Below are 26,298 nucleotides of genomic sequence, written 5' to 3'. Positions count from 1 at the left end.
AATATGGAAGTTAAGTGGAATGACAGCCTTTATAAGAGTCACACAGAACGGAAACAGACCCTTTGATCCAAACAGTCCACGCTGAAGATCATACCAAACTAAACTTTGCCTGCTCCCAACTCATCTCTCTCAAAACCTTTCCTGTTCATGTACTCACCTAATTGTCTTTTAAACATTGTAAATATACCTGCATCCACCACTTCCTCAGGAAGTTCACTTCACACGTGAACCACCCCCTGTGTTTTTAAAAAAAAAATTGCCCTTCCATCTTTTCTAACTCTGTCTCCTGTCACTTTTTAAAAAATGCCCCTAGTCTTGAAATCCCCCATCCTAGGGAAAATACAACTACCATTAACCCTATCTATACCCCTCATTAATTTATAAACCCCATAAAAGGTCACCTCTCAACCTTCCATACTCCAATGAAGAAAAGTTCCAGCCTATTTTAATTTTCTTTATAACTCAAAACTTCCATTTCTGGCAACATGCTGGTAAATCTCTTCCGAACCATTTCTAAACACTGGCTTGTAACCAGAAAACATTTGATAAGGTACCTCATTTTAGCTATGTCTCTGTGTGCCTGTGAACCATTGATAACAGACAGTAGGTATGAAGAAAAGATGTGGGTGCTAAGATGTAAATTAAAAATTCCATATACAGACTCCGTTAAAACAGACATATTTGAAAATGGAAGGAAAAAAAAAGTGGCACCCAGAAATGAAAATATCATGATCTGGGCGATTTGGTCAGAGCTCATAAGTTACAGAGATCTCTTAAAAGGGAATGGAGTAAATAAAGTCATATCTTGCTAATATATAAGGCACAAGTTGAGTCGCACCTAATAGGTTGAGCTTTTAACTATTACAGTTTAGAAGAATGAATGGTGATCTTTTTGAAACATGGGAATTTTTAGGGCATGATAGCGTAGATGCAGAGTGTTTGGTTCCCCAGGTGGGAGAGTTTAGGACCAGAAATGTTATCTCAGAATACGGGGCTATCCAGTTAGGGTGGAGATGAGGACATTTTTTCTGAGGGTGAATCTTTAGAATTTTTTTTACTGTTGAGACTGGGCCATTAATCATCTTCAAGGCTGAGATTGATACACTTGTAATCAGAGTCTATCGGGAAAAGACAGGAAATAGAGTTGAGGATGATCAGGTCAGCCATGATCCCACCAAATGATAGAGTAGACACAATGGGCCAAATGGCCTATTTCTGCTTTTATGATCTTTATTTTCTTTCCTGTAGAAATGTGCCTTCTGTTCTGTACACTAATTCATATGATTATACAAATAGTGATCTGATGGCTGCCATTCCCAATTTGATTTACATAAAATTCAACTAGAAAGATTCATGTGATTCCATGTACTGTCTTTTCATACTTGCTGGCTCAGCATATGGTTAAATTTTTACTTATTATGCTATTAAAAAGAAATTTTTCTCTAATTAATATTTAGCAATAGTGTTCAAAATTATATGTTAGTCACTTTGAAATCTTACTATTTTCATTCATGCTTTGATTTTAGCAATATGCCCCATCCGTGTTTGAGAAGTATGTGAAAGATATCACAGTTAGAAACAAGAAGTTTACTTTGACTCTTTATGACACTGCAGGTAAGACCTTCTCATATATTTCAGCTTTGGGAACCTTTTATTTAAAGTATTACATCACAAGGCTGAGGCCTAAGAACAAGAAAAGTCCTAGAATTATTTCTGAGCTTGAATTGGAGACTTCAACCACAGCAGTAATAGAGAAACTTCTGTTGACACCAGTCAAAATCAGGGCTGACACTCTACTGCAGTTCTGAGGCCATAGTTTTCTGAAATCTTTAAGTGAGACATGACATCTGCCCCCTCAGGTAGATGCAAAAGATTCCCTGACAAAAGATAGTGGGTAAGTTATTCTCAATGTCCAATCAACATTTATCCTTCCATCAACATCCCAAAAACATATTACATTATCGTGTCACACTACAGTATTTAAGAGCTTGCTGTGTGTGAATGGCTGCTATGTTCCCTGCGTAAGAACAGTACAATTCAAAAAGACTTCATTAGCTGCAAACTGTTTTGGGATATCCATTATTAGCCTTTGATATTGAGAATTAATTTGATGGTCTGTGTTTTCAAATATTTCCTCGTTCTAGTCACTTGGAAGCCAGGAAAGAGAATAGGTTCATGAATGTAACACCTAACCAGCCAATTATCTTATTCTGATAAAAGCATTGTTATTACTAGTGTAAAGACTGTTGAATTAGATTTAATCCCTGGTGCATTACCACGTGCCTAATAGATTCTATCAATTTCTCTCATTATATGTCAAGCTACCTGGTGTACAGTTCCTTCTTTTCTCCTTTTTCTAAGTGAGTTTACATTTTCTGTCTTCCAATCTGCTTGGATTGTTCTAAAGTTTAGGGAATTCTGGAAGATCCAAACCAATGCTGTTATCTTTGGTGAAACTGAGGATATGAGATTGATGTACTGTTCAATGGTTCATTTGTTCTAAATTTGATTATTTGAGTCTGTCTACCATTGATGCTCACTGTGCTTAATTGCTTGGAATTTGTTGGTTCAGTTATGAAAATGGGAATTCTTAGACACAAATATTTAGCATGTGCCAACGTTGTCATACTTTAGTAACCAAAAATTACATTGTATGCTCTTTGTTTACATAGACAACCCAGTTTTTCTGTATATTAGCTACTATATTTTTAAATACTTTGTTATTTATAAAAAGAACTGCAGCAAATTCATATCTTTCAAATTCATTCCTTTGTCGGTTGTGGATCCAGGGATTTATTAGCGCTTGAAAATTTGCTTCACGACGAGCGATTAACCTTACAATCTACCCCTTCTGAATTAAATTTGAAGGAATAGACCAGATTAAATTGGCTGCATCTAAACAATAGTATAATAATTGGGAACTGCATGTTAAAAAAACCAAAGCAAAAATGCAATAGCATCTTTTTATAGGGTGATGTGGGTGTTGCACCTGAACCTCCTCTTTTTTTTAAAATGTTAGCTTGTAACTTGGGAGTGTCTGACATTTTACTAAGCCATTTCCTGTCTGTATTGCACTGAGTTTGATTAACCACAGGAAGAAACTGACTAAATGTTGTTATTTTGAAGATGTAAGTTATAAATCAACTAAATTTTCTTGGCCAATAGGTGAAGTGCTAATCCATTTCAAACAGATTCACTAGTATTTAGTTCCATTCTGCAGGCAGGTTTATCTGCTTTGGATCATCTTAATTCCCTCGACTTCAGCCAGTGATGAGAATTGTTGCACACAGTAAATAAATGTCATTATTCCTATAAAGAGACTCAGTGATCTGATTAGTTTAGTGTATTGACCTGTAACAAATTAGAGGTCCACATCAGACATCTGGCTCTGAGTAATGTCTCAAGAGCTCTGTCTACATAGGAAGATAAGAACTAGGAGTGGGAGTAGGCAATTCAGCCATTCACCGTTAACATGATCAATGGCTGATCTTGTCCTGGTCTCAACTCCACTTGCCTGTCTGCTCCCTTTATCCTGCTTTTCATCAGACATATGTCTATTTCATTCTTTAATCTGTTGATTGATTCTGCCTCCACTGCACTCTGGTGAAATGAGTGCCACAGATTCACAACCCTCTGAGAGAAGTGGTTTCTCCACTTGTCAGTTTTGAAACTACTTCCTCTTGCGCTATATCTGTGACCTCTTGTTCGAGACAGTCGCACAAGAGGGTCATCTGTCCAACGTTCACCTTAAGCATTTTAAAAACCTCAATCAGACCCTCCCTCATTCTTCTGAACTCCAGTGAATGCAAGCCACAACAGTTTGGAAAAACCAATGGACTCAATATCAGATTGTATTGCTCCTGTACAGAGAGTGCCTTAAATAGACAGAATCTGCAGTTGAATCTCACCTTTCACAATCTCTGGATGTGGAAATTCCTTAGTCAATGGAGTACCTCAGAACTGTAAGGCAGGACAAATTCCTGTCAATGAGATGGTAAGCCTAGAGGGAAGAAGGCAACTTAATTAAGTGGGTCGGTGACAACTCAAGAACCCACCATTTTCCTATCTTCCTTCCTCACCGAGCTAAGGGCAAGTTGGGAAGACCTGAATTGACCTCCTTCCTCTGCTGCTAATTGAGGCCCTTAAGTGGTCAATTAATGATCAGTTAAGGGCATATTCTTCTCTGGGCTGCAATGATCACAAATCATCTCACCTTGAACCGGGGAGAGAACCTACTACTAACCCGGCCTGCAAGGTTCACTTGTGCCCTTGATAAAAGCAAGAGTTTTTGGGAAAAACAAGAGTTGGCCTAATTAACTGGTAAAGCATTGGGACAGCCTGTTAACTGGGGAGTCGGTGGTATTTCAATTTACGTTCATGTTCAAGGGACCAAACATAGTGAGCCGGGGGTGGGGGCTGGGTGTCCGTGAAGGCCAGCTTCTGATCTTGCCCTCAAGGTCCTGCCATTTATCCTTGCCAGCTGGGGACCCTGCTTGTGGTTCTGCCAGCAGGATGTCAGACAGGATTCAGGTCATAATGCCAAAATATTGAATACAGTTTCCTAATCATTGAGGACTTTCAAAAGACCCACGTGGAATGTGGCGAATTAGGTATTTTTGGTTCGTTGATTCTGCAGAAATGTTTGTCTTGTTCAGAAACATGTGAAACACATTACACAAACAATCAAGAAAGTAGGACACCTCTAAAATACTGTGAGCTTAGACTGCTAACCCACAGCTTCCTTCCCTTTAACAACTAAATTACAAGACTCTGTTTCCTCATTGTTGAGTGAATGTGCTGAATTTTATCTCGGGCACTGTTGAACTTTGCAGGCCAGATTAATTACATAGAACATAGAAAAGTACAGCATAGTACAGGCCCTTTGGCCCACGATGTTGTGCTGTGGACTAATCCTAATCCAAAAATAAAATAACCTAACCTACACTCCCCTCAATTCACTGCTGTCCATGTGCATGTCTAGCAGTCGCTTAAATGTCACTAATGACTCCGCTTCCATGACTTCCACTAGCAAAGTATTCCATGCGCTCACAACTCTCTGGGTGAAGAACCTCCCTCTGACGTCTCCTCTATACCTTCCTCCTAACACCTTAAAACTATGACCCCTCGTGGCTGTCAATCCTGCCCTGGGGAAAGGTCTCTGGCTATCGACTCTATCTATGCCTCTCATTACCTTGTACACCTCGATCAGGTCACCTCTCTTCCTCCTCCTCTCCAGAGAGAAAAGTCCAAGCTCAGTCAACCTCTCCTCTTAAGACAAGCCCTCCAGTCCAGGCAGCATCCTGGTAAACCTCCTTTGCACCCTCTCCAAAGCCTCCACATCTTTCCTATAATAGGGCGACCAGAACTAGACACAATATTCCAAGTGTGGTCTTAGCAGGGTTTTGTAGAGCTGCAGCATAACCTCGTGGCTCTTAAACTCGATCCCCCTGTTAATGAAAGCCAAAACACCATATGCTTTCTTAACAACCTTTTCCACTTGGGTGGCAACTTTGAGGGAGCTATGCACTTGAACACCAAGATCCCGCTGTTCCTCCACACTGCCAAGGATCCTGCCTTTAATCCTATATTCAGCCTTTAAGTTCGACCTTCCAAAATGCATCACTTCGCATTTATCCAGGTTGAACTCCATCTGCCATTTCTCAGTCCAGCTCTGCATCCTGTCAATGTCTTGCTGAAGCTTGCAATAGCCCTCGATACTATCAACAGCACCTCCAACCTTTGTGTCATCAGCAAACATACTAACCCACCCCTCAACCTCTTCATCCAAGTCATTTATAAAAACTACAAAGACAGAGGCCCAAGAACAGAATTGTAGGTTGTTTCCCTGGTTCAAGTTGAGTTGAGCTGATCTAGGTTTGTAAACTGGTCTGGGATGTTGTATCTTGCAGGGGGAGGAGCGCGGTGGCTCAGTGGTTAGCACTGCAGCCTCACAGCACCAGGGAGCTGGATTCGAATCCAGCTTTGGGCAACTGTCTGTGTCGAGTTGGCTTTTCCATAAACAAGAAAATAACTGCTTGTAGTAATCAACTTGTTTTTAACTAACTGCAGAATGAAACTTATAACTCTATAATCTAAACTTTAAAAATTCCAATTCATGTACAAACAGACACACAAAGACAAGGCAAAACAAAATTATTACAGGTGGGGACGGGTAAAAACTTCAATGCAGATATCTCTCACTAATTCGAATCACGGCATTGAGGAGTTGTTTTCTTTCAATTCCTTTCAAAGCTGACATTTTGGGCCCTTAGATAATGGGGAGGGAGGAGGTAAATGGGCAGGTGTTGCACTGTTGCCAGTTACAGGGGAAGGTGCTGTAGAGCTGTGGGGAGGTGTTGGGAGTGAAGGAAGTGTGGACCAGGGTGTCCCGAAGGGAATGGTCCCTGCAGAAGGTGGACAAGGGAGGGGAGTATGTGTCTTGAGGTGGCAGAAATGGTGTCTGATGATCTTCCGGATACGGATGCTGGTGAGATGGTAGGTAAGGACAAGAGGAACCGGTCACTGCTATAGGAGGGAAGAGAAAGGATGAGGGCAGAAGTGAGGGAGATGCGACGGACCCGGTTGAGGCCCCTGTCAACAATGGTGCTGGGGAATCCTTGGTTGAGGAAGAAAGTAAACATTTTGGAGGCTCCCTTGTCAAAGGCGGCCTCATCTGAATGTATGCGACAGAGGTAGAGCAACTGAGAGAATGGGATGGAGTCTTTGCAGGAAGCAGAGTGTGAGGATGGATAGTCCAGGTAGCTGTGGGAGTCAGTGGGTTTATAGCATGAATGGCATGAGTTTCTGTCCTCAATAGACATCTGCACTTGTATTCCAGCAGGAGGTATTGGAAAGTATAAGGAGCAGAAATACAAGTGATACATTTCTCCCTGTAACTCTGAGGGACTAAGGTTACTGCCCCTGCCTCCACTAGAATTAGCTAAATGAGTAGAGACTACAAATAAAGCCATAGATAGTAGGAACTGTTGATGCTGGAGAATCTGAGATAACAAGGTGTAGAGCTGGATGAACACAGCAGGCCAAGCAGCAGCAGAGGAGCAGGAAAGCTGACATTTCGGGTTGAGACCCTACTTCAGAAATTAGAATTCAAAAATTTCTGAAGAAGTGTCTCAATCCAAAACATCAGCTTTCCTGCTTCTCTGCTGCTGGGCCTGCTGTGTTCCTCCAGCTCTACACCTTGTTATCGCAGAAATAAAGCCAGAGCTGGTTTAGTCCGTGTGGGTAAGTTAAACATTGTCTTCGCCAAGTAAGCTATTGTTCAATGGTGATTTCCCTCAAAAACATAGTCCTCTAATTTCACCTTTCTATACCCTATTTTTATATTCCTTAAACAGTAGACTGACCAGTTTTTTCAAACGGAATAGGCTTTGTATTTTTATCTATTTGAATACGTATTAGTGTCATTTTATACCTGTATGTTCTCGACTATAACTTAGTTCAGCAATGTTGATATGTTTACTCTGGTTGCTTCCTTCAACTTGGTACAGTCCATGACGTTTTTTTTAAAGTGGCTGTTTCCTTTTAATTTGTGGCTTGTAAACATTGATCCACATAGATTTCCTCTAGGTTGGGTGTAAGCGACAGCATTGACAGTAGAAAGCTCACCACTAAATACTGTGCTACCAGAACACTGGAGAAAATCCCCAGAACTTTAAGACTTATTAATAACAAAATAATCAGTGAAGGATATCAAATTTGCTCAAAGTTTGAATTCCTTGTTTCATTTAATTAGAACTTAACTAGATCAATAACTTGTTGGTAAATGTGCTAAGATGTAAATGATTCTCTGATCGCAAACTATGACTTCATTCCTAGCCGAGTTTTTGTCTTACTGTCTGGTAATTGTACAGAATATAATCTATCCATTGTGTTTTGCCAAATTAAAGAGTGTTGTTAACTTTTCAGAAACCATGTAGGTGTAATCTCCTAAATGATGATCACAGAAGACATTATTCGATTTGATTTAACAGCCAACCAACTGTTAGATTCAGCTCCCGTGTTGAAATTTGCATCATTTCCGAAATTGTAATATCTGATCAGCTGAAAGATACTCAGATGATAATACATTATGATACAGTAATGCAGCTACTCTTGCAAGACAATAGTTGAAATTGCCATTCATGAAATAGAATGCCTCTTGATAATCAATAAGAAAATATAAATATTTCTTCCAATTTCTAATTAACCTGTTACAGGGACCCATTATACATAAATTTATAACCTCAAATAAATAGTTTTGATGATTGGTGTCACCTTTAAATACAAACGCATATATAATGATGGTTGTTTAGCTAATAAAATCTGAACTGTTTGATATCCATTATTTTGAAGGGTGGGACTTTTTACAGCATTTATTGCTCTTTCCTAATGCCCTTGAGCTGAGTGGTTTGCCAGGATAATTTCAGAGGGGAATTAGGAGTTAATGATGAATGTTTTGTTGTCACTTGCATTTTACAGTGAATAATACAATAAAATACATTGAAAAGCTTCAACAGTCGCCACAATCCAGCACCATTTTGAATAGGCTAAGAATAAAAAGGATAAAAAACTGAGAGTCCTGAGCCTTCAGCTGGCTCACCAAGGACACCTGCACTACCACCCCTCCTCCACTGCCTCATTGCTGCCTGTGTCGGACCCCCTAACGCAGGAATTGCCACTCTTTAGGCACCATCTCTTCGCTGCAGACTTGTCTTGCTGATGCCAGGTCCCATGCTGAACATACACTTACCCTCCAAGTGCCCAGCTCCACTGCGTCCAGGGGTCCTGGCTTGGGGCATACCAAGCTGCATCCCCTACAGCTGCTGCCTTCCCCCAAAGCTCAAAGTTCCTCCTCTGGGTCTACTGCAACAAGGAATCCTTGGAGCTGCTGCCAGACTAGGCCGCTGCCTCTGTGTCATCAAGAGTCCCACTCCGGCTGCCACCCTCCAAGATATCACCTTGCCAGCCCTGCCATCTTGAAAGATCCACTGCCATTACCATTGTCGTCGCCACTCATCACCTCGTTTTGGGTCTGAAGTCATGTGTAGGCCAGACCAGGTAAAGGTGGCAGATTCCCTTCTCTAAAGAACATCAGTGAATCGAATCACTACCAAAGTCCCTCTCAGATATTAAATCTAGAAAGAGGCTGTGGTATGGCTTGGCTCATTTGGCAGCCCCATCACCTGATTCAGAAGATTTCAAATGCCTTTGTAGGATTTGAGGAATCTGGGAGGAAAATTGTAATGTAGCACTGACAGGTGCTATTTTTATCAGAGTGTTGACTTTTGAGTGATCCCCATGGTTTATTTTTATCACGGATACACAAGCACAAGGAAACGAAATGTGGTCCCACCTGGTTGTTCAGGTATTTGCAGAAGATAACATGGTATATTTTGGAGAAGAGAAGGAGGTTTTCATGGTGTTGGCCTCTAAATTCTTGTCTCAACTAATAACAGTTTTTTTTAAATTGGACTTAACTGTTCAATCATCTCCTTTGGTTTTTATGGGAACTTGTCATGCACAAATTAGCTGCTGCATTGAGTTACTTAATAACAGTCTTTTTACATTTTTAGCAAATCAGAAGCTGGGGTAGGTCATAACTTCTTTCTTCAAGATAGGGCCTTTGTTTCAAAGGGAAAGGAATATAAAAGTAGGAGAGTTTGGCTAAGAAGCTGCGGGTCAGACAAAAGCTAGAGTACTGTGAACAGTTCTGGTCCTTTTGTCTTATGAAAGATACACCAGCAGTGGAGGCAGTCCAGGGAAGCTTTGTTAGGTTAATGCCAAATATGGAAACATTTTGTTGATGAGGAAAGGTTGAGAAGGTTGGGCCTGTTCTCAATTAACATTTAGGAAAATGAGAGGACCTTAAGGGGCTTCACAGGGTAGATCCAGAGAAGTTTGTTTCTTTATTTCGAAGAGTCTAGGAGATTGCAGTCTGAGAACAACAATTCAGCCATTTTATACAGAGATGAGGAGGAGATTTTTTTCGAAGGTGGTGAATCTGTGAAATTCTTCACTGCAGAGGGCGATTAAGGCTGAGTCATTAGATATATTCAAGGTTTAAAAAGATGGATTTTTTTTCATTAGTAAGAGAATTAAGGTTATCGGAAAGTACAGGGAAGTGGAATTGAGGATGACCAGATCAGACATGATGCCAAAAGTGGAGCAAACTCGATCAGCTATATGGCCTACTTCACCAGTATCTAATGGTCTTATCGTTGCAGAAGGATTGTCAGCAATTATGCATACAGTTCTGCTAACATAAGCAAAAAGGAGACTGTAAAGGAGAAGGTACACTTGTAGGAACTGCAGTTACAGCACGGTGAAAATAGTCCTCAAAAAATCTGAAATTGTGGCAGATCTGTGTATCCACAATGTAGTCTTCACTCAGTACACTGAAATGATATGAGGAAAAGGATGTGGTCAGCATTTATGGCAGAGGGACAGATAAATAGGTTTTTTACACCGCTTCCTGTCTCTACAAAAGAATTCATTTCCTCTGAAGATTGTCTGTCTTTTGTTTGCATTTCAACAAGATTTGTTGCTTATCCTTAAAAGTAATTCTATAAGTATGTTGTTTCAGCATGCTACATTAAACTTGGAAATAGTGTATTCTGCTTTGGAAAGGAATTGCTTGTAATTCATTTTTATAATCTTTCTTTCCTCCTAATTTCCTTCCAATTCTACTTGTGTGTGTAATGGTTACCTAGAGTTCATGACACTGAAATAGGCCATTCATCCCAATTGGACTATATCATTGCTTACATTTCTCTCACTAATTCATCTAATTTTTTCGACTTTTTTTCAGCCCTTTCTCTCTCATGTTCTTTCTTTATTGCATTAAATGTATCTATGCTATTTGTTAAAACTATTCTATGTTCCATACTCTAATTGTTCTTGGGATAAAGAAGCTTCTACTGAATTCTTACTAGGATAATTAGTGACTACATTGTATTTATGACCCTAGTTTTGAGCTTTGTACCTAGTGTAAATGTCTTCATCTCTTTACCCCATAATGCACCATAATGTGTAAGACTCTCATATTAGATGGACTCTCACTTTAACAGTCAGGGGTAAACCTCTTATGATGTCCTCTGGGTATTTTATGTTTCCTGAAAATCAGTTAAACAAATTAATCAAAATAAGTGAATACCATGTATTTCCGGTCCATCATGCATTTTTATCATGTCTCTGAAGTGATACTTTCTTCCCCATAAACACTACATAAATACAAGTGATTTTTGAGATGGCTCACTTTGTTTATATAACTTTTACATCTTTAATGATATCCTTTTGACCCAAAGGCAGAGGGCGTGATATTTTTCCTCCCTTGAGGTGGTGAGAAGGAAAAATAATTAGTTGCGTTGGCCCTGAAGTGAAGCTCCCCTCCTTGCTCCCTCAGCAATTAAATCTGAGCAAGAACGTCCATGTGCCACCTCATGACTGCCAATGAGTAAGGGCCTTCAAAGGTCAATTAATTGCTGCTTCAGCATCTCAACATGCTATCTTCCTGATTATCTGCTTTTCTATGGAAACGGTGGGGACCTGCTGGCCAAGTAGGGCGTGGAGAAGAATGGGAGATCCATCCCCTCCCCCTCTCTGGAATCCCCCTTTGTGACGAGGGGCTCTTCTCCTCAATCTGAGTTTTTAGGGTGGCTTTGGCCTGCAGCAGGCTGAGAAACTGGCCCACACTCATTTATCCGCTCCTAGAGTGCTGACTGGCAGGGATTTGGGCTGGTTTACTCATTAAGAGCCAGTGCATGTATCCCTACTTCAAAACAATATAGGAAATTTCCACCAACAATGAATAAGCTTGAGAAACACTTCTACATGGAAAGAGAGCAATTCCAGTCTAATCTGTTACTGTACAATCTTCGAGTCAGAAGACATTGCATCCTGCATTATATAGAATGGTGCATCCTTTCACTTACCATGAGCAGTATTATAGATTGTTTTGGTAAATGTTAAAACAGAACATTAATGCGTGTAAATGTCACATGGCAGGTTAAAATGAGCTTGTTTTTTCCAAAACCTCGATATCGGTTTTATGTTGATGGTTTCAAAATTCAGTGAGATCACATGGCACAATTTAAAAATAGGGGTCATGGCACTTGAAACCAAGTTGAGAATTTGTTTTCTTACTCCAGAGGTTTGTGAATCTTGGAGCCTTGTCTTTGTGTACACTTGAGTTAGAGATTGATAGCTTTCTGTTTACCACTGTTAGTGTGAATAAAAAGCATTGAAGTGTCAGCCATAATCATATCGGTTGGGCTCGATAGCTTATTTCTGTTCTTATGATACATGCTGTAACTTCATAGAATCCCTACACTCTGGAAGCAGGCCATTCGGCCCATCGAGTCCACACTGACCCTCCAAAGAGCACCCTGCCTGGACTGGCCCACCTAGCCTGCACATCCCTGGACACAATGGGCAATTTAGTATGGCCAGTCCACCTAACCCACACATTTTTGGACTGTTGGCGGAAACTAAAGCATCCTGAGGAAATCTGCACAGATCACGGGGAAAATGTGTTAACTCCACATTGTTCCCCCAAGGCTGGAATTGAACCCGGCTCCCTGGGCTACGAAGCAGCATTACTTACCACCGAGCCATCATATCACCCTGTAATGCTTAGATGAAAAGAGACCTATCTCAGCTGATAGACTACAAAGGTAGTTCCAAACTGTATAGAGCTGGAAGAAAGTGGAATAAAAACAAAGTGCTGGAGAAACTCAGCAAATCAGGTAACATCTGTGAAGAGAGAAAAACAGATGCTGTCTGATGTGTGTTTCTCCAACACTTTCTATTTTTATTAGATTTCCAGCATCTGCAGTACTTCGCTTTTATTCGCAAGATCATATCATTGATCTTTGATTTATACTGAGTGTGCTGATTTTTAGCCAAGAGAAAGTAGGAAGCCTCATTACTTCATATCCTTTGGTTAATGGAAAAATATTGGCCTGTTTTTCTATTCCCAATTGCTGGAAAAGGTGTGTATTTATATTTTCACAACAATTGCTACCGCTTGCAGCCTCAAAAAAAAGTTGATTATGGTACAGGGGGGTTGTCTGCAATAAAGGCATCATTATCTCAACAGTTGGTTTCTTGGCATTTATCCATGTCAAGGTGGTCCCACTTTTGAAACATCTTCTGCAGACAAGCTGTTATTAACTGAATAAATAGTTTTCAAATAAACTGCCCGAAATGTCAGCTTCTGTGCTCCTGAGATACTGCTTGGCCTGCTGTGTTCATCCAGCTCCACACTTTATTATCTCGGATTCTCCAGCATCTGCAGTTCCCATTATCTCTGATCAAAATAACATGCATTGTTTTGTGGTGATAACTTTCCTGTTTTATTTAGGTCAAGAGGATTATGACAGGCTCCGCCCACTATCCTACCAAGATACAAACATCTTCTTAATCTGTTATGATGTCACAAACCCCACAAGTTTTGATAATGTCCGTATTAAGGTGAGGAAGCAAATCATGTTTCTTTTATTTTCAACAGAAGCAAAATCATAGTAGTTACTGCTCATTTGCTTTGGCGTATATCTGCAATTAATAATTGGCCCTAATCACCTTTGCTGGGTGAATCATTCTTAAACCTCTTGGTAGCCCAACACAGAATATCGTAGAGTCATATAGCATAGAGACAGACCCGTCGGCCTAGCTTTTCCATGTCAACCAAAGTTTCCCAAACTAAACAAGTCCCATTGACTTACATTTGGCCCATATCCCAAGAAACCTTTCCTGTTCATGAACCTGTCCAAATATCTTCAAAATACTGTACCTGCATCTACCACTTCCTCTGGCAGTTCATTCCAAATACGAACCACCCTCTGTGAGAAGAAGTTGCATCTCAGGTCCTTTTTAAGTAATTTTTGTCTCACCCTAAAATTGTGCTGTCTAATTTTGAACTCCCCAATCCTAGGGGAAAAGACCTTTGCTATTCCCCTAATCTAAGCGCCTCATGATTTTAGAAACCTCCATTAGGTCTCCACTCAAACTCTCCAGTCCTGGTATCGTCCTTGTGAATGTCTGCTGCGCCCTCTCCAATTTAATAGTATCCTTCTCATAGCAGGGTGACCAGAACTGTACACAGTACTCCAAAAGTGGCCTCACCAATGTCCTGTACAACTGCAACATGACACCCCAACTCCTAAACTCAATGGTCTGAGCAATGAAGGCAAGTGTGCTGAATGCCGCCTTCACCACCCTCTCTAATAGTGATGCAACTTTCAAGGAACAATGAATCTGAAGCCCCAGGTGTCTCTATTCTACAACACTCCCCAGGGCCCCCCATTTATTTTGTAAGTTCTGCCCTTGTTTGTCTTAACAAAATGCAACATCTTATATTTATCTAAATTAAACTTCATCTGCTGCTCCTTAGCCCATTGCCCCAATTGATCAAGATCCCTTTGTAATCTTAGATAACCATAAATACACTGGTTGCGGGGGGGGGGGGGGGGGGGGGGGGGGGGGGGTCATTCTTCTCTCTGCTAATAGCACTTTCTATCCAAGTGCAAAGGGGCCGTTGTGTGGGGATGTGCCTCTCCTGGGCTCAGCATTTGCCTATAATGCCAAAGACAAAATTAGGAGATTCATAATGGGTATAAAGCTTCCTCTGAATTTATGTAATGCAGTGCATAATATTTCCATACTGCAATGCCTGATTTTATAGAATTTCACCAGTTCAGCAAAAAAGCCAAGAATTTTTTGACTGTTGCATTCCCAATACAATCATGAACAGCAAAAATATGGTAATTCCACAGCCCTGTACAGTATTTTTTGCCTAAATTGCCCATCTATTAGTCACTGACCTTCCACTTGCTTTGTAGACGACATTCAGTCACTGGGTATTAAATTCTTCCTTGCCTGAAGAATCTTGTATCTTACCCAAAACCTGAAGTCTGTGTCACCGAGTCCTTGAAACTTCAGGTTTTTGAGAAATCTACCTTAACTAAACCAGTCATAACCTTGTATCCCTTTTCCAGATCTCTGTCCAACTTTCTTTGCTGCATGGTGAACAGTCCCAGTTTCTCCAATTTAACTTCGTGGATAAATTCCCTCATCCCTAGAAACATTTTGGCCAATCTCCTCAGCACTAACTTCCTGCTTCGAGTTTACTTGATAATTAATGTGCAAGTGTAGCTATTTTTATTGAAACTCTGAAAGGATGAAGGAGTGCTGCCATTTTCATAAGGCTAATGACAACTTGTCACAAATTGTGGTCAATCACAATTTATGAAGTATCCTTTCATTCCCACTAGTTTCTATTCACGTGTTAATCGTGGTAAGCGTTGTTAAATCCACTGTTATTTTGGCAGGAAATGCCGGACCGTTGGTTCTTATCTAAATGATAAATAAAAGCCGCTGAAGCACAAGTAACTTGTGCATGTTTTGCAGAGATATTGTAGAACAATTCTGAAGACATATAAAATGCTGCACATGTTCAAAAACTGATGTTAAGGTGTACGTTTTTTGTTATATTTCCTCAACGATGACAGTGGGTTCCAGAAGTAAGTCACTTTTGCCAGGGGGTTCCTATATTCCTGATCGGTTGCAAAACAGATCTTCGAATGGACAAAGAACGTTTGAGAAAACTGAGAGCTGCCCAGCAAGAGCCAATCACATACAATGAGGTAGAGTGACTGAATTATGTCAGTATGATTGAAATGGGGTGTCAAACTAAAGTCCATGGCTTTGCTGCTTTCCAAACTGACTCTTCAAAATGGGAAGTTCTGCTTTTTGAAGAAATTGAAATTATCTTAAACTGAGCATGAGAGACAGGTATAATTATCAAGCTTTTGCCTGCTTTTAGTGCATTAAGACAAGAAAAGAAATTATTCTTGAGGGAATGAATGTTCAAACTGTGAATTTAGAATGATAGAATTTTACAGTACAAGAGGCCATAATCCAACATATTTGTACTTGTTCCTGAAAGAGCTAACCAGCTAGCCCCACTCCCCCGTCTTATCTCTGTAGCCCTCTAACTTCTTCACTTTCAAATATATATCCAGCGCTTTTGAAACCTCCAATGAAATCCATCTCCAACGCTCTCCCAGGCAGTGCATTCCAAATCCTAACCAGTCTGAATAAAGAAGTTTCTCCGTAGCTCACTTGTTGATAATCTTGAATTTACCACATTTGGCATTTGTCCTGTTTCACTTGCCCACTTTGTCTCCTATATTCAAGGTGTTGCCTTGTTAATGAGCTGTGCAGGTCATTATTTATATTTGAGCCATATCATTGGAAAGCAGTTTGAATGCAAAGGAATCGCTGAAAAGCTAGATCCTGTCCCTTGTCAACATCTACATGTGAATACTTCCAGAGACTTTGAGTGCATTGGAACATCATGGCCTTCAAACTCCCCTCCTGATTCAAACATATCTTGCCTTTCCTTCATTATCACAAGATCAAAACCATAGAATTTGCTCCCAAATATCATACCTTCACCACATGAACTGTCAAGAAGGTTGGCATGACACAAATGTGCCAGTGTTGGACCAGGGTGGGCAAACCCAAGTCACATGACTCCAGGTTATAGTCCAACGGGTTTATTTGAAATTGTAAGCTTTTGGAGTGCTGCTCCTTCTGCAGGTGAAGTAGAGGGAAGCATGGGCACAGAATGTATAGGTAGAGATATTATGGCAAGCTAATTCCAGGTAATTAAGAGTGTCAACAGATAAGTACTTATCTGAAGGACTGACAGGAATGGGAAATGAATGCCAAAGCTGCAAGGAACAATCCTATATCGAAATTCAGTTTTTTGTTTACAATTCCCTCAATGCCAGGATTTTTTTGTCACTATAACTAATACACAGCTAATTCTACAGCAACTGAGAGTTAATATAGGACTTGAAAGGCAGATGAAAAGCGTTGTCGCAGCACAAACTTTGAGTGTTTAAAAATGATTAAAAGTAGTTTGTGATATGCAGAAGATATGGTGGGGGGAGTGGTTCAGGTGGGGAATGAGCCTAAAGAGAGAGAACAGTGGATAACAGGAGTAGTGGATAACACTCTGGCTATGAAGGTAAATAGCAGTTAATGGAGACAGTTAGTGGCTAACAATAGGTAGTGTGTAATGGCAGACTGTGACAACAGTGTCTGGTGTGTGGCGTAGGACATGGAAGAGTTCGGGCCCTAAAATTATTGAATTTGATGTTGAGCCTGCAGGGCTGTAGGGTCCCTGAGCAGAATATCTATATTGAGTTCAATAATTTCAGGGTCTGAGCTCTCCCATGTTCCATCCCCCTACCCCACACACACCAGGCCTTATCTCATTACTATAAAACTATGCAAACTCTCACTATCTGCCAGGTGCTTGTGAAAATTTGTTTGAATCAAGAGCATCTTTTACTTAATATTCCTTTGTACAACTCGAGAACAGGATGTATGTTCATTGCAAAGCTGGCTCTTTTCCCATTTTCCCTTCATAGGCATTACATACTACCTACTGTTAGCCACTAACAGTCTCCAGTAATAGGCATTACACACTACCTACTGTTAGCCACTAACAGTCTCCAGTAATAGGCATTACACACTACCTACTGTTAGCCACTAACAGTCTCCAGTAATAGGCATTACACACTACCTACTGTTAGCCACTAACAGTCTCCAGCAATAGCTATTCACCCTACTAGTGAGATCGTCATCCACCATTCCTTAGAGCCTAAAGAGAGAGAACAGAGTGGTGGAGAACAATCTCGCCAGTGGGGTGAATTGATCCAAACAAATTTTCCCAAACACCCGGCAAATAGTGAGTTTGGATAGTTCAATAATAATAATAAATAAGGAAGTTGGTTAGCGATGTCCAAAATTACATTGGTGTCTAAACATAATAATTGGAGAGAAATTGTTGGAGGAAGGATCAAAGGGCGCAGATGTAAAATGATTGGTTTAAAAAAAAACAAAGGCAACATGGGGAAATGTTTTCTAAAACACTGAGTAATTATGATCAGGTATGCAGTGTCTGAAAGGGTAGTGGGGGCCAATTCAATTGAGACTTTCAAAAGAGGATGAGATATGTTAATAATAATTGATAAGGTACTTGATGGATTTCTGGGTGATGTGGCAAGAGGATTGAATTGGCTGGATTGCTTTTGTAGAGAGCCAGCATAGTCTTGACAGGCTGAATGGTTACTTTGTGCTGTAACTGTTCTGTTGGAGGGAGGGTAAAACCCTCCCACGTAGCCGTTCCCTTCTTTTAGAAACTGAAAACTGGTCTCTCCTTTTCCATTCTGTTTTCCTGAGTTGTAAGAATTAGTGATTACCCCAAAAGCTTGGCCTCTAGGCAAGTGCAGGAACACTGAACTGACATTAAGCCACACAAAAGAATTAGGCAAAAAGACACAAAGTAAAATTGGAAACAATAGAAACTGTTAAAAGGAAATGAGGAGAAAAACTGAGAAAGATCAAGAAAAATGGAGAAAGAAAATAGTAGGGCAATAAGACAAAAGTAGAAGGTAGTTTTTTAAAAAAGTAGAACTTTTAAGTTCACACATCCTTAACAAGTCACAAGACTGCCAACATTGAAAATGGAACCAGAGAAAGCATTCACATTTATATCTTAATGTTTTTTAAAAATGTAGCATAATACACTTGGATTTTTTCAGAGTAAAGTCAATACCTTTTAACTATGGTCATTATTGGGATAGGGAAACATGGTTGCCAGTTTACACAAGCTACATGATAGCCTCAGGTCACGAGCAGGTTAGAACACAAGACCTTCTAACTTTAAGGTAAAGGTACTACCACTGCACTAAAGCTAACACTTAAACTACATTGCTGAGAGCACAAGTTTACTTTGTGGTTAATAACTAGTACTTTTAGACCAAGCTAATTCTGATGTTCCAGATCCTCCTCCTCCTCCTTTAAAATTTCAAAATTCCAAAATCCACTAGCATTTATCTTTATTAATTCATGGAATGTGGGCATCACTGTTTGGGCCAGCAATTATTGCCCATCCTTAGTTGCCTTAGAGAACATGGTGGTGAGCTGCGTTCCTGAACCACTGCAGTCTGTGTGAGGTAGCCACACTTGGTGGTTTTTGGGAGGGAGATCTAGGATTGTGACCCAATGGCAATGTAGTTCCAAGCCAGCATGGAGTGGGGCTTGGAGGTGATGGTGTTCTCATGCATCTGCTGGCCTTATCCTAGGTGGTAGAAATTTTGGGTTTGGATGCACTTTATAATCTATCATAACGGTTAGTGCAAGGCTATTTCTTAACAAACTTTTCTCTACCCAAATTGTTCCCATCTTATTTACGTTTTAGTTGTTTTAAACTTTGGTATGCAAAGAAGGGTATGTTTCCTCATCATATTGCGCAATGTATGTCTCTCTGAAAGCACGGAAGAAGCGTGGATTCAATCAGGAAGCTAGAGTTGCAACCCTAGTAGTAAATTATATTGTTTCTTGATGTTTTGACTAGCTCACCTGGTTCTGAATCAGAGCATCACTGATGGAGCCATTCAGTCCATTATGCCCGAACTGGATTTTGAAGGAACTGCCCTATTTGTACTACTTCCCTGGTTTGTCCCTGTAGACCTGTACTTTGTTCCAATTCAAATATTCAATTCCCTTTGACATTGATTCTGTTTCCATGATCCTTTCAGGTAGGTCATTTTGATGCAGTAAGTCACTGTGTTGGGGTATTTCTCAGGTGAGGAAGAGGAGTTGGCAGTCACCAGAATAATGATCCCTTATTACAGAGCTACCTGAGTTAAATCTACAACAAAGATCTTTCCTCTGCAAGGCTGTAGGTGTGAGTTGAGTGGCAACACAACTGAAAAGTGTGTGGAAAGGGGAGAGAGAAACAGTTTGCAGATTCTCATTTGTGTTGCTTTCAGGGTGAAGAGACTGCTCGCCACATTAATGCAGTGATGTACTTGGAATGTTCAGCCAAATTCCGTGAGAACATAGAGGACATCTTCAGAGAAGCTTCAAGTGCAGCTTTAAATGCCATAAAGAAGAGGAAAAGCAAAAAGAGGAAGCAGAAGCAATGCTTGTTACTTTGACAGTGGTTACCTATGGAAGTTAATGGACATCAGTGTGCCAGACTAGAATGCATATACTGTATTATAATTAGTTCATAGCTTTTAACAAATTTATTTGTAATTGTGATATATTCTCACTGAACTCGTTTTACTATAAGGTGAAAGTTATCTTGTCGCACTCCCAAGATACTTCAGGCTAGGAATGCATTGCTGAAGCACAAAATAAATCATCAGATACAAGAAGAATAAAAGTCTTTAGTGTGTTACAGAAACAGGCACTTCATCCACATTAAAAACAAGTTCATACAAAAAGGAAAAGATTGTAAACACTGAGCATTTGAAACAAAAATGATACATAAATCGATGGAGACACAGCACGTATGTAGGATGAAGCCAAGACAGCGTTTTGAAAAGGTATATCTTCACGACTTAAGACAAGCTCTCATTGAAATGTTGACTTGATGCTGACATTCTGTTGTGTATTTTCAGCAAGTTTGATTCTTGTGTTTACGTCACTCAACATCACTTAAACATCACTGCTTCTGTTGGATTTATTGCTTCATATGTCTCATGCAACTTACTGTTGAATGCAAAATATGTTCAATGTTATTTTGTAAAATAATGTACAATAGCAGCTGTTTTCGCGTTAACCATGCTTTAAATTGTGATAAAAGTAAAAGTATAACCTGTCACTACAAGCAATGGCAGCTTAATGGCACTAAAGCACTTTTTTTTCACCATTTTTCTTCTGCTTCTGAACACATGGACTTAAATGAAGGATACAGTTTCACAAGTGCCTGGAGGAGGTTTGTCCAACACCAATTTAAGTCTGAATCCAGTTAAGTGCAACTGGATAATTTTGTAAGGAGCAACATGTTCCTCCAATCAGAAGTTGTTTCTGAGACTAAGTGAGACATAAAACACTCCTCCCCCTCTTTTTAAACAAAACATACCCAGGCTGAAAGGACACCAATTTCCAGCCTCCATTTGCAATTGAGTTCTGACGAGGCCAGTTCGGAACGTGTCCCGCCTGAAGTAAAGTAGGGCCAGTGTTAGTTAATCCTCACTCCTTCACTCAGTCCTGGACCTCCAGCCTGGTGATCTGGATTTAAGGTACACCTTCTCTCTTTAGTTCTGCTTCTTAACTGTAAAGGTGGAAAAAGAGTTTTATTAGTGGGTCTGCAGCTTTGCAAATTTGAATGGTCATTTTATTGATTACTTGTTTAAAGCAGGAACGTATCATTTGAAATCTTTTCCCTCTCAAAATTCATTCATGTTGAGTGTTGATCTAAAACTTCTTTCTGAAGTTGCCCTGTCCCCACAAGAGTGGGTGATAAATTGAAATATGTCTCCCCTCCCACAAAAAGTTGCATGACTATGGTCCCAAATTTCAGACCGCTTTCTCAAATTTCTTTTGTTAGATGTCCTAACCTTAAATAACAGCAGGCAATTCAGTTTTAATGAGTTAAAATTGAACTCCACCCTCTCCTCTTCAGTTTCGAGTAGCTGTGAATATTTTCTGATATCCCCCACCCCTGGTTTCTGAATGCCAGTGACTGTATGTCACCTCTCTACCACTACCAGCTGAAAACATTTTCTTTCACACCAAAAGTAAAACTAAGATCTTCTTATCTGTATCACTCAGGTCCACGGTGACGCAGCTTCTCGAAATGATCTATCAGGAAAGCTGCTAAAGCACTTTACGAAGCAGACACATCAAAGGAATAAGTTTTTGTTGAACATCTGCAAATCTTTTCTAGTTTTGCCCCACTCAGAGAAATAAACAGTTGCAAGGATGATCTTGGAGCCAGACACACATGAATTATGCTGTTTCCAAAGAAATAGAGGATGGGGCAGCACAGCGGTTAGCGCTGCTGCCTCACAGCGCTAGGGACCTGGGTTCAATTCCACCCTCGGGTGGCTTTCTGTAGGGAGTTGGCATATTCTCCCTGTGTTTGTGTGGGTTTTCTCCCACAGTCCAAAGATGTGCAGAGTAGTAGATTAGCCATGGGAAATGTAGGGTTACAGGGATATGATTTGGGGGTATATGCTCTTCAGAGGATCAGTATGGACTTTGTGGGCCAGCTTACCTGCTTCCACACTGTGGAGATTCTATGATTCTAAGATCAAATGACCTTCTGTTAGGAAACAGACTGCTGATTTTATAAGACTAAACATCACATTCCAGGGAAATATCAAATTTCTTTTTGATCTTCACATCCTTTCATAACCTAGTCACTATCTAACCTAAATTACTAGGCAGAAAGGGCTCCTGATTGCAGCATATCATTGCAAAAGTTAAGTTCTTAATAAATGAGAGAACTTTTTTTTTCATTTGTTCGGGATAGCTGAAATGCTAGAAAACACTGACAGATGTCTGCAGCTGTCTGCCTTTTCCTGCAGCCAGAACCCAAGCTGGCTTGTCCGGCATGATACAAAGATAGAAGACAGCATTATAATGATCTATTCACTGCATTTGCTATGATACATATATGGAGATTCCTTAAGTACTAGCAGGATAGAAGTTTCTGTAGCACAACAATTCATTCTTCAGAAGCGTGCTCTAGCTAAGCTTAAGCTAATATTACCTGGAGAAAATGGGCACAATGTAAAATGAGCTGTTGTTTCAATATGACTTGTTTCTTGCTTTTGTGCAGACTGATTTCAGCCCTGAGTATATTTTCACAGATTGTTCTGTCACTTTTAATGTTTCTGTCAATGTAAGGATGATGCTCAGTCAAAAATTGTACTGAAAAGGTGAACTGGTAAACATAACAAGGTGTAGAGCTGGATGAACACAGCAGGCCAAGCAGCATCAGAGGAGCAGGAAAGCTGACGTTTCAGGTTGAGACACTTCTGAGGCTGGTAGTCTGGCAGTTTTTTTTGTCTCAGATGTAGTTGTTGAGAATCAAACTTAAACTTCAGCAAACCAGTGTGGAAAACATTATTTTAATGCAGTATTTTAGACCATTGACATTGCTACATCCATCCTATGTCACTGACAATTCTATAAAAATTCTTATTTAAGTAATGAATATTGTTTGCTTTTATTAATAGTATTCCAACCTCCAGAGGAATTCAACACTGTTTGCATCTAGATTAAATCATTTTGATGTGTTCTCTGCATGAGTTCAAAAAACCATTAACAGCTGCTGGTACATATAAAAATCACTGATATAAAGTATCACTCTAAACATGGGTTGAAGGGAAGCAAGTAGTGTAGGACTGGAAGGGAGGTGCTCTTTCGGCACAGTGACCGTGTCCTTCCCTTTGAGCCAGAAATGCTGGGTTCAAGCCCACTGCTCCAGAGGTGTGTCACATCTGAGGAAAGCTGCTGAAGCACTTTACAAAGCGTGGTGATGTTCATATGAGTTATAGAGTCATACACCATGGAAATAGACCCTTTGGTCCAACTCATCCATGCCAACCAAGTTTCCCAAACTAAAATTAGACCCACTTTCCTGCATTTAGCCTATATCCCACTAAACCTTTTCTATTCATGTACATGTCCAAATGTCTTTTAAATGTAACCGTACCTGCATCTAGAAAAATAGAATTCACACATTTTCTTTTGGGAATTGACAACAAGATATTGGCCAGAATTTTATCAGCCATTTGGAGACAAATGTAGAAAGCAGAATGGATGGTCAAATAGCCGATTTTCCTGTCAGTGCAGAGAATTACCAAAGGCATGGTGTCTAAAATGGTGAGAAATGGAAAACTAAGTGCAGCTCCCCTCGCTAAGGACCAACCACTTTGATGCAGAACAATGCAATGGCCAAGGCCAAAGTATGTCACTCTATTTAAGGCAGCAGATGGCAGTCAGTGTCTGCATGGCTGCAACCAAGGAATGGACAGAGTCGTTGAACATCACATTTGATCATCCACAAAGCTTGCTATGCTGGCCGTGCAAGACTCCATTGTAAAGTGAACTGTCAATACATTCATGCTGTCTCTGCCATTATAAGCAGTGTACTGAGGGGTCGCGCTAGTAGCTCATATATTCTCTACTTCAGCTCAATGATAATCCAGCTCTGGGAGGGTAAAACATTGCATCCAACTGAGTCAAGTTTGGGAAGGACCACATCAGACAAAATGGAATATCTGCTGCTCTCCCTGCCAACGGCATCTGCACTCGCTCACTAAAAGTGTGCATCAACAGCTGGAAGCCCAACTATTTTAATGTGAAGTGCACATATCTAAGCTGGCACATTACTAGTGTGAGTGATGTGGCACCCTCAAAAGGTATTAAGCCTTTGAGGATTTGTTACCCATGTACGTGTGAAGGCTGTGGCAGAGAGAAAATATGAATTAATGCTGGATAGGTAAGAATAGTACAACTTACCATATAAGTGATAATATTTTATCTCCTGATAAAATTGCGTGAAAGTGACTGAATGCTGAATGATACGGGATCACTGATATTTACTTACAGGGAGGGCCTAGTTTCGGCATCGGCAATGGCCAATGCCACCAAAACACAACTGATAGCCACTTCCTCACTTGTAATCAAGAGTTGTATGACCTTTAGAATTCTGCCTCGAGCTCTCTGCTTCTTGTTTGTGCTCATTACTTGAAATTGGGTAAACAGCTTATGCAGGATTGACTGTGATTAATAATATCTAGAACCTTGGGGGTATTTTGCCTGTGGGTTTCATACTCAAATACAGCCTATTCATTGATAGGGCAGAAATTTGGGAAATAATAGCGCATACAATGGGACAGGATCTCGGACTCATTTTGTCCCCAGGGACATTTCCTAGGAAACCCTCTAGCTGCAAGATGCATTGCCCATTGAACAGATGGTGATAACAAATTGGCGCTATTTAGACAGCTCGTTGGCATTTTGCCCACTGTGGAGGAGCAACTGCCAGTTTGTGCAGAATATCAGGTCTGTAAATGTCATTGGGAAAATGTTAGAGTGTGTGATAAAGGATGCTATAGCAGAGCATTTGGAAATGCCTAATATAATCTAGTAGAGTCAACAGAGTTTCATGAAGGGGAAATCAAGCTTGAACAATTTGTCAGAGTTCTTTGAGGAGGTATCAAGCAGCTTAGATAAAGGCGAACCAGCAGATGAAATATATTTGGATTTCCAAATGGCATTGCCAAGTTTATTAATGACAAAAAAAGGTGAGAAAGCAACTAGTGAGGATGGTACAAAGAATCTAGAGGGATATAGACAAGTTAAACGAGTGGGCAAAATCTTGGCAGAGGGAATATAATGTGGGAAAATGTGAGGTCATGCACGTTGGTCAGAGGAATAGGGGAAGTGAATACATGCGAAACGTGGGAAACACTGCCAAAAGTTGCAAGAGTGAGGAATTCGGGAGTTCTCAACCACAGATCACAAAAAGGTAGCAAATACATTCAGCAAGAAATAGGGAAGGCAAATGGAATGTTGGCCTTTGTGTCAAAGGGAATTGAGTATTAAAAGTAGGGAACTCTTGCTAAAACTGTATGAAATGCTAGTCAGACCTAATTTTTTTTTCTTTATTCACTTGTGGGATGTGGGTGTTGCTGGTTAGCCAACATTTATTGCCTATTCCCCTTGTTGTCCTTGCATGTGAGGTGCTGAGCTGTTTTCTTGAACCACTGCAGTGCACGTGCTGTAGGTCGGCCCACAGTGTTGCTGTGGAGGGACTTCCAGGATTTTGACCCAGCCACATTGAAGGAATAGCAGTATATTTCTAAGTCAGGATGGTGAGTAGTTTAGAGGGGAACTTGCCGGTGGTGATATTCCTATGTATCTGCTCTCCTTGCCCTCCTAGATGGAAGTGACCGTGGGTTTGGAAAATGCTATCTGAGGATCTTTGATGAATTTTTGCTGTACATCTTGTCAATCGTACAGACTGCTGCTACTGCGTCATTGGTGGAAGGAGTGGATGTTTGTAGGGCTGGTGCCAATCAAGTGGCGTGCTTTGTCCTGGATGGTGACAAGCTAGAGTGTTGTTGGAGCTGCACTCATCCAGGCAAGTACAGAGTATTCTATCACACTCCAAACTCGTGACTTGTGCTTTGTAGATGGTGGACAGGTTCTGGGGAGTCAGGAGGTTACTCACTCACTGTAATAGCCTCTGACCTGCTCTTGCAGCCAGAGTCTTTACATGGTGAGTCCAGTCGAGATTCTGGTCAATGGTGATGTCCAGGCTGTTGACAATGAGAGATTGAGTGATGTTGACACCATTGATTGTCAAAGCTTGGTGGTTAGATTATCTCTAATTAGAGATGGTCATTGCCTGGCATTTGTGTGGTGCTAATGTTACTTGCCCCTCGTCAGCCCAACTCTGATATTACCTAGAAT

At 40.5% G+C, this 26,298-nt stretch overlaps 1 protein-coding gene across 3 annotated transcripts in view; it reads left to right on the top strand.

The window, feature by feature from the left end:
* Positions 1-22,989, top strand: part of rhof (ras homolog family member F) — a 44,753-nt gene extending 21,764 nt beyond the window's left edge. For all 3 annotated transcript variants that reach the window (XM_048555884.2, XM_048555885.2, XM_048555886.2), the window contains exons 3-6: positions 1,527-1,614; positions 13,361-13,470; positions 15,507-15,641; positions 19,848-22,989. In XM_048555884.2, coding sequence (XP_048411841.1) covers positions 1,527-1,614; positions 13,361-13,470; positions 15,507-15,641; positions 19,848-20,015 — 501 coding nt within the window. In that variant the 3' untranslated portion in view covers positions 20,016-22,989. The remainder of the gene's footprint in view (positions 1-1,526; positions 1,615-13,360; positions 13,471-15,506; positions 15,642-19,847) is intronic.
* The last annotated feature ends 3,309 nt before the right edge of the window (positions 22,990-26,298 follow it).

The sequence above is a fragment of the Stegostoma tigrinum genome, chromosome 26 (assembly GCF_030684315.1).
Source record: "Stegostoma tigrinum isolate sSteTig4 chromosome 26, sSteTig4.hap1, whole genome shotgun sequence".
NCBI classification, from domain to species: domain Eukaryota; kingdom Metazoa; phylum Chordata; class Chondrichthyes; order Orectolobiformes; family Stegostomatidae; genus Stegostoma; species Stegostoma tigrinum.
Note: the sequence above shows the minus strand (reverse complement) of the source record. Positions and strands in the feature narration are given on the sequence as shown.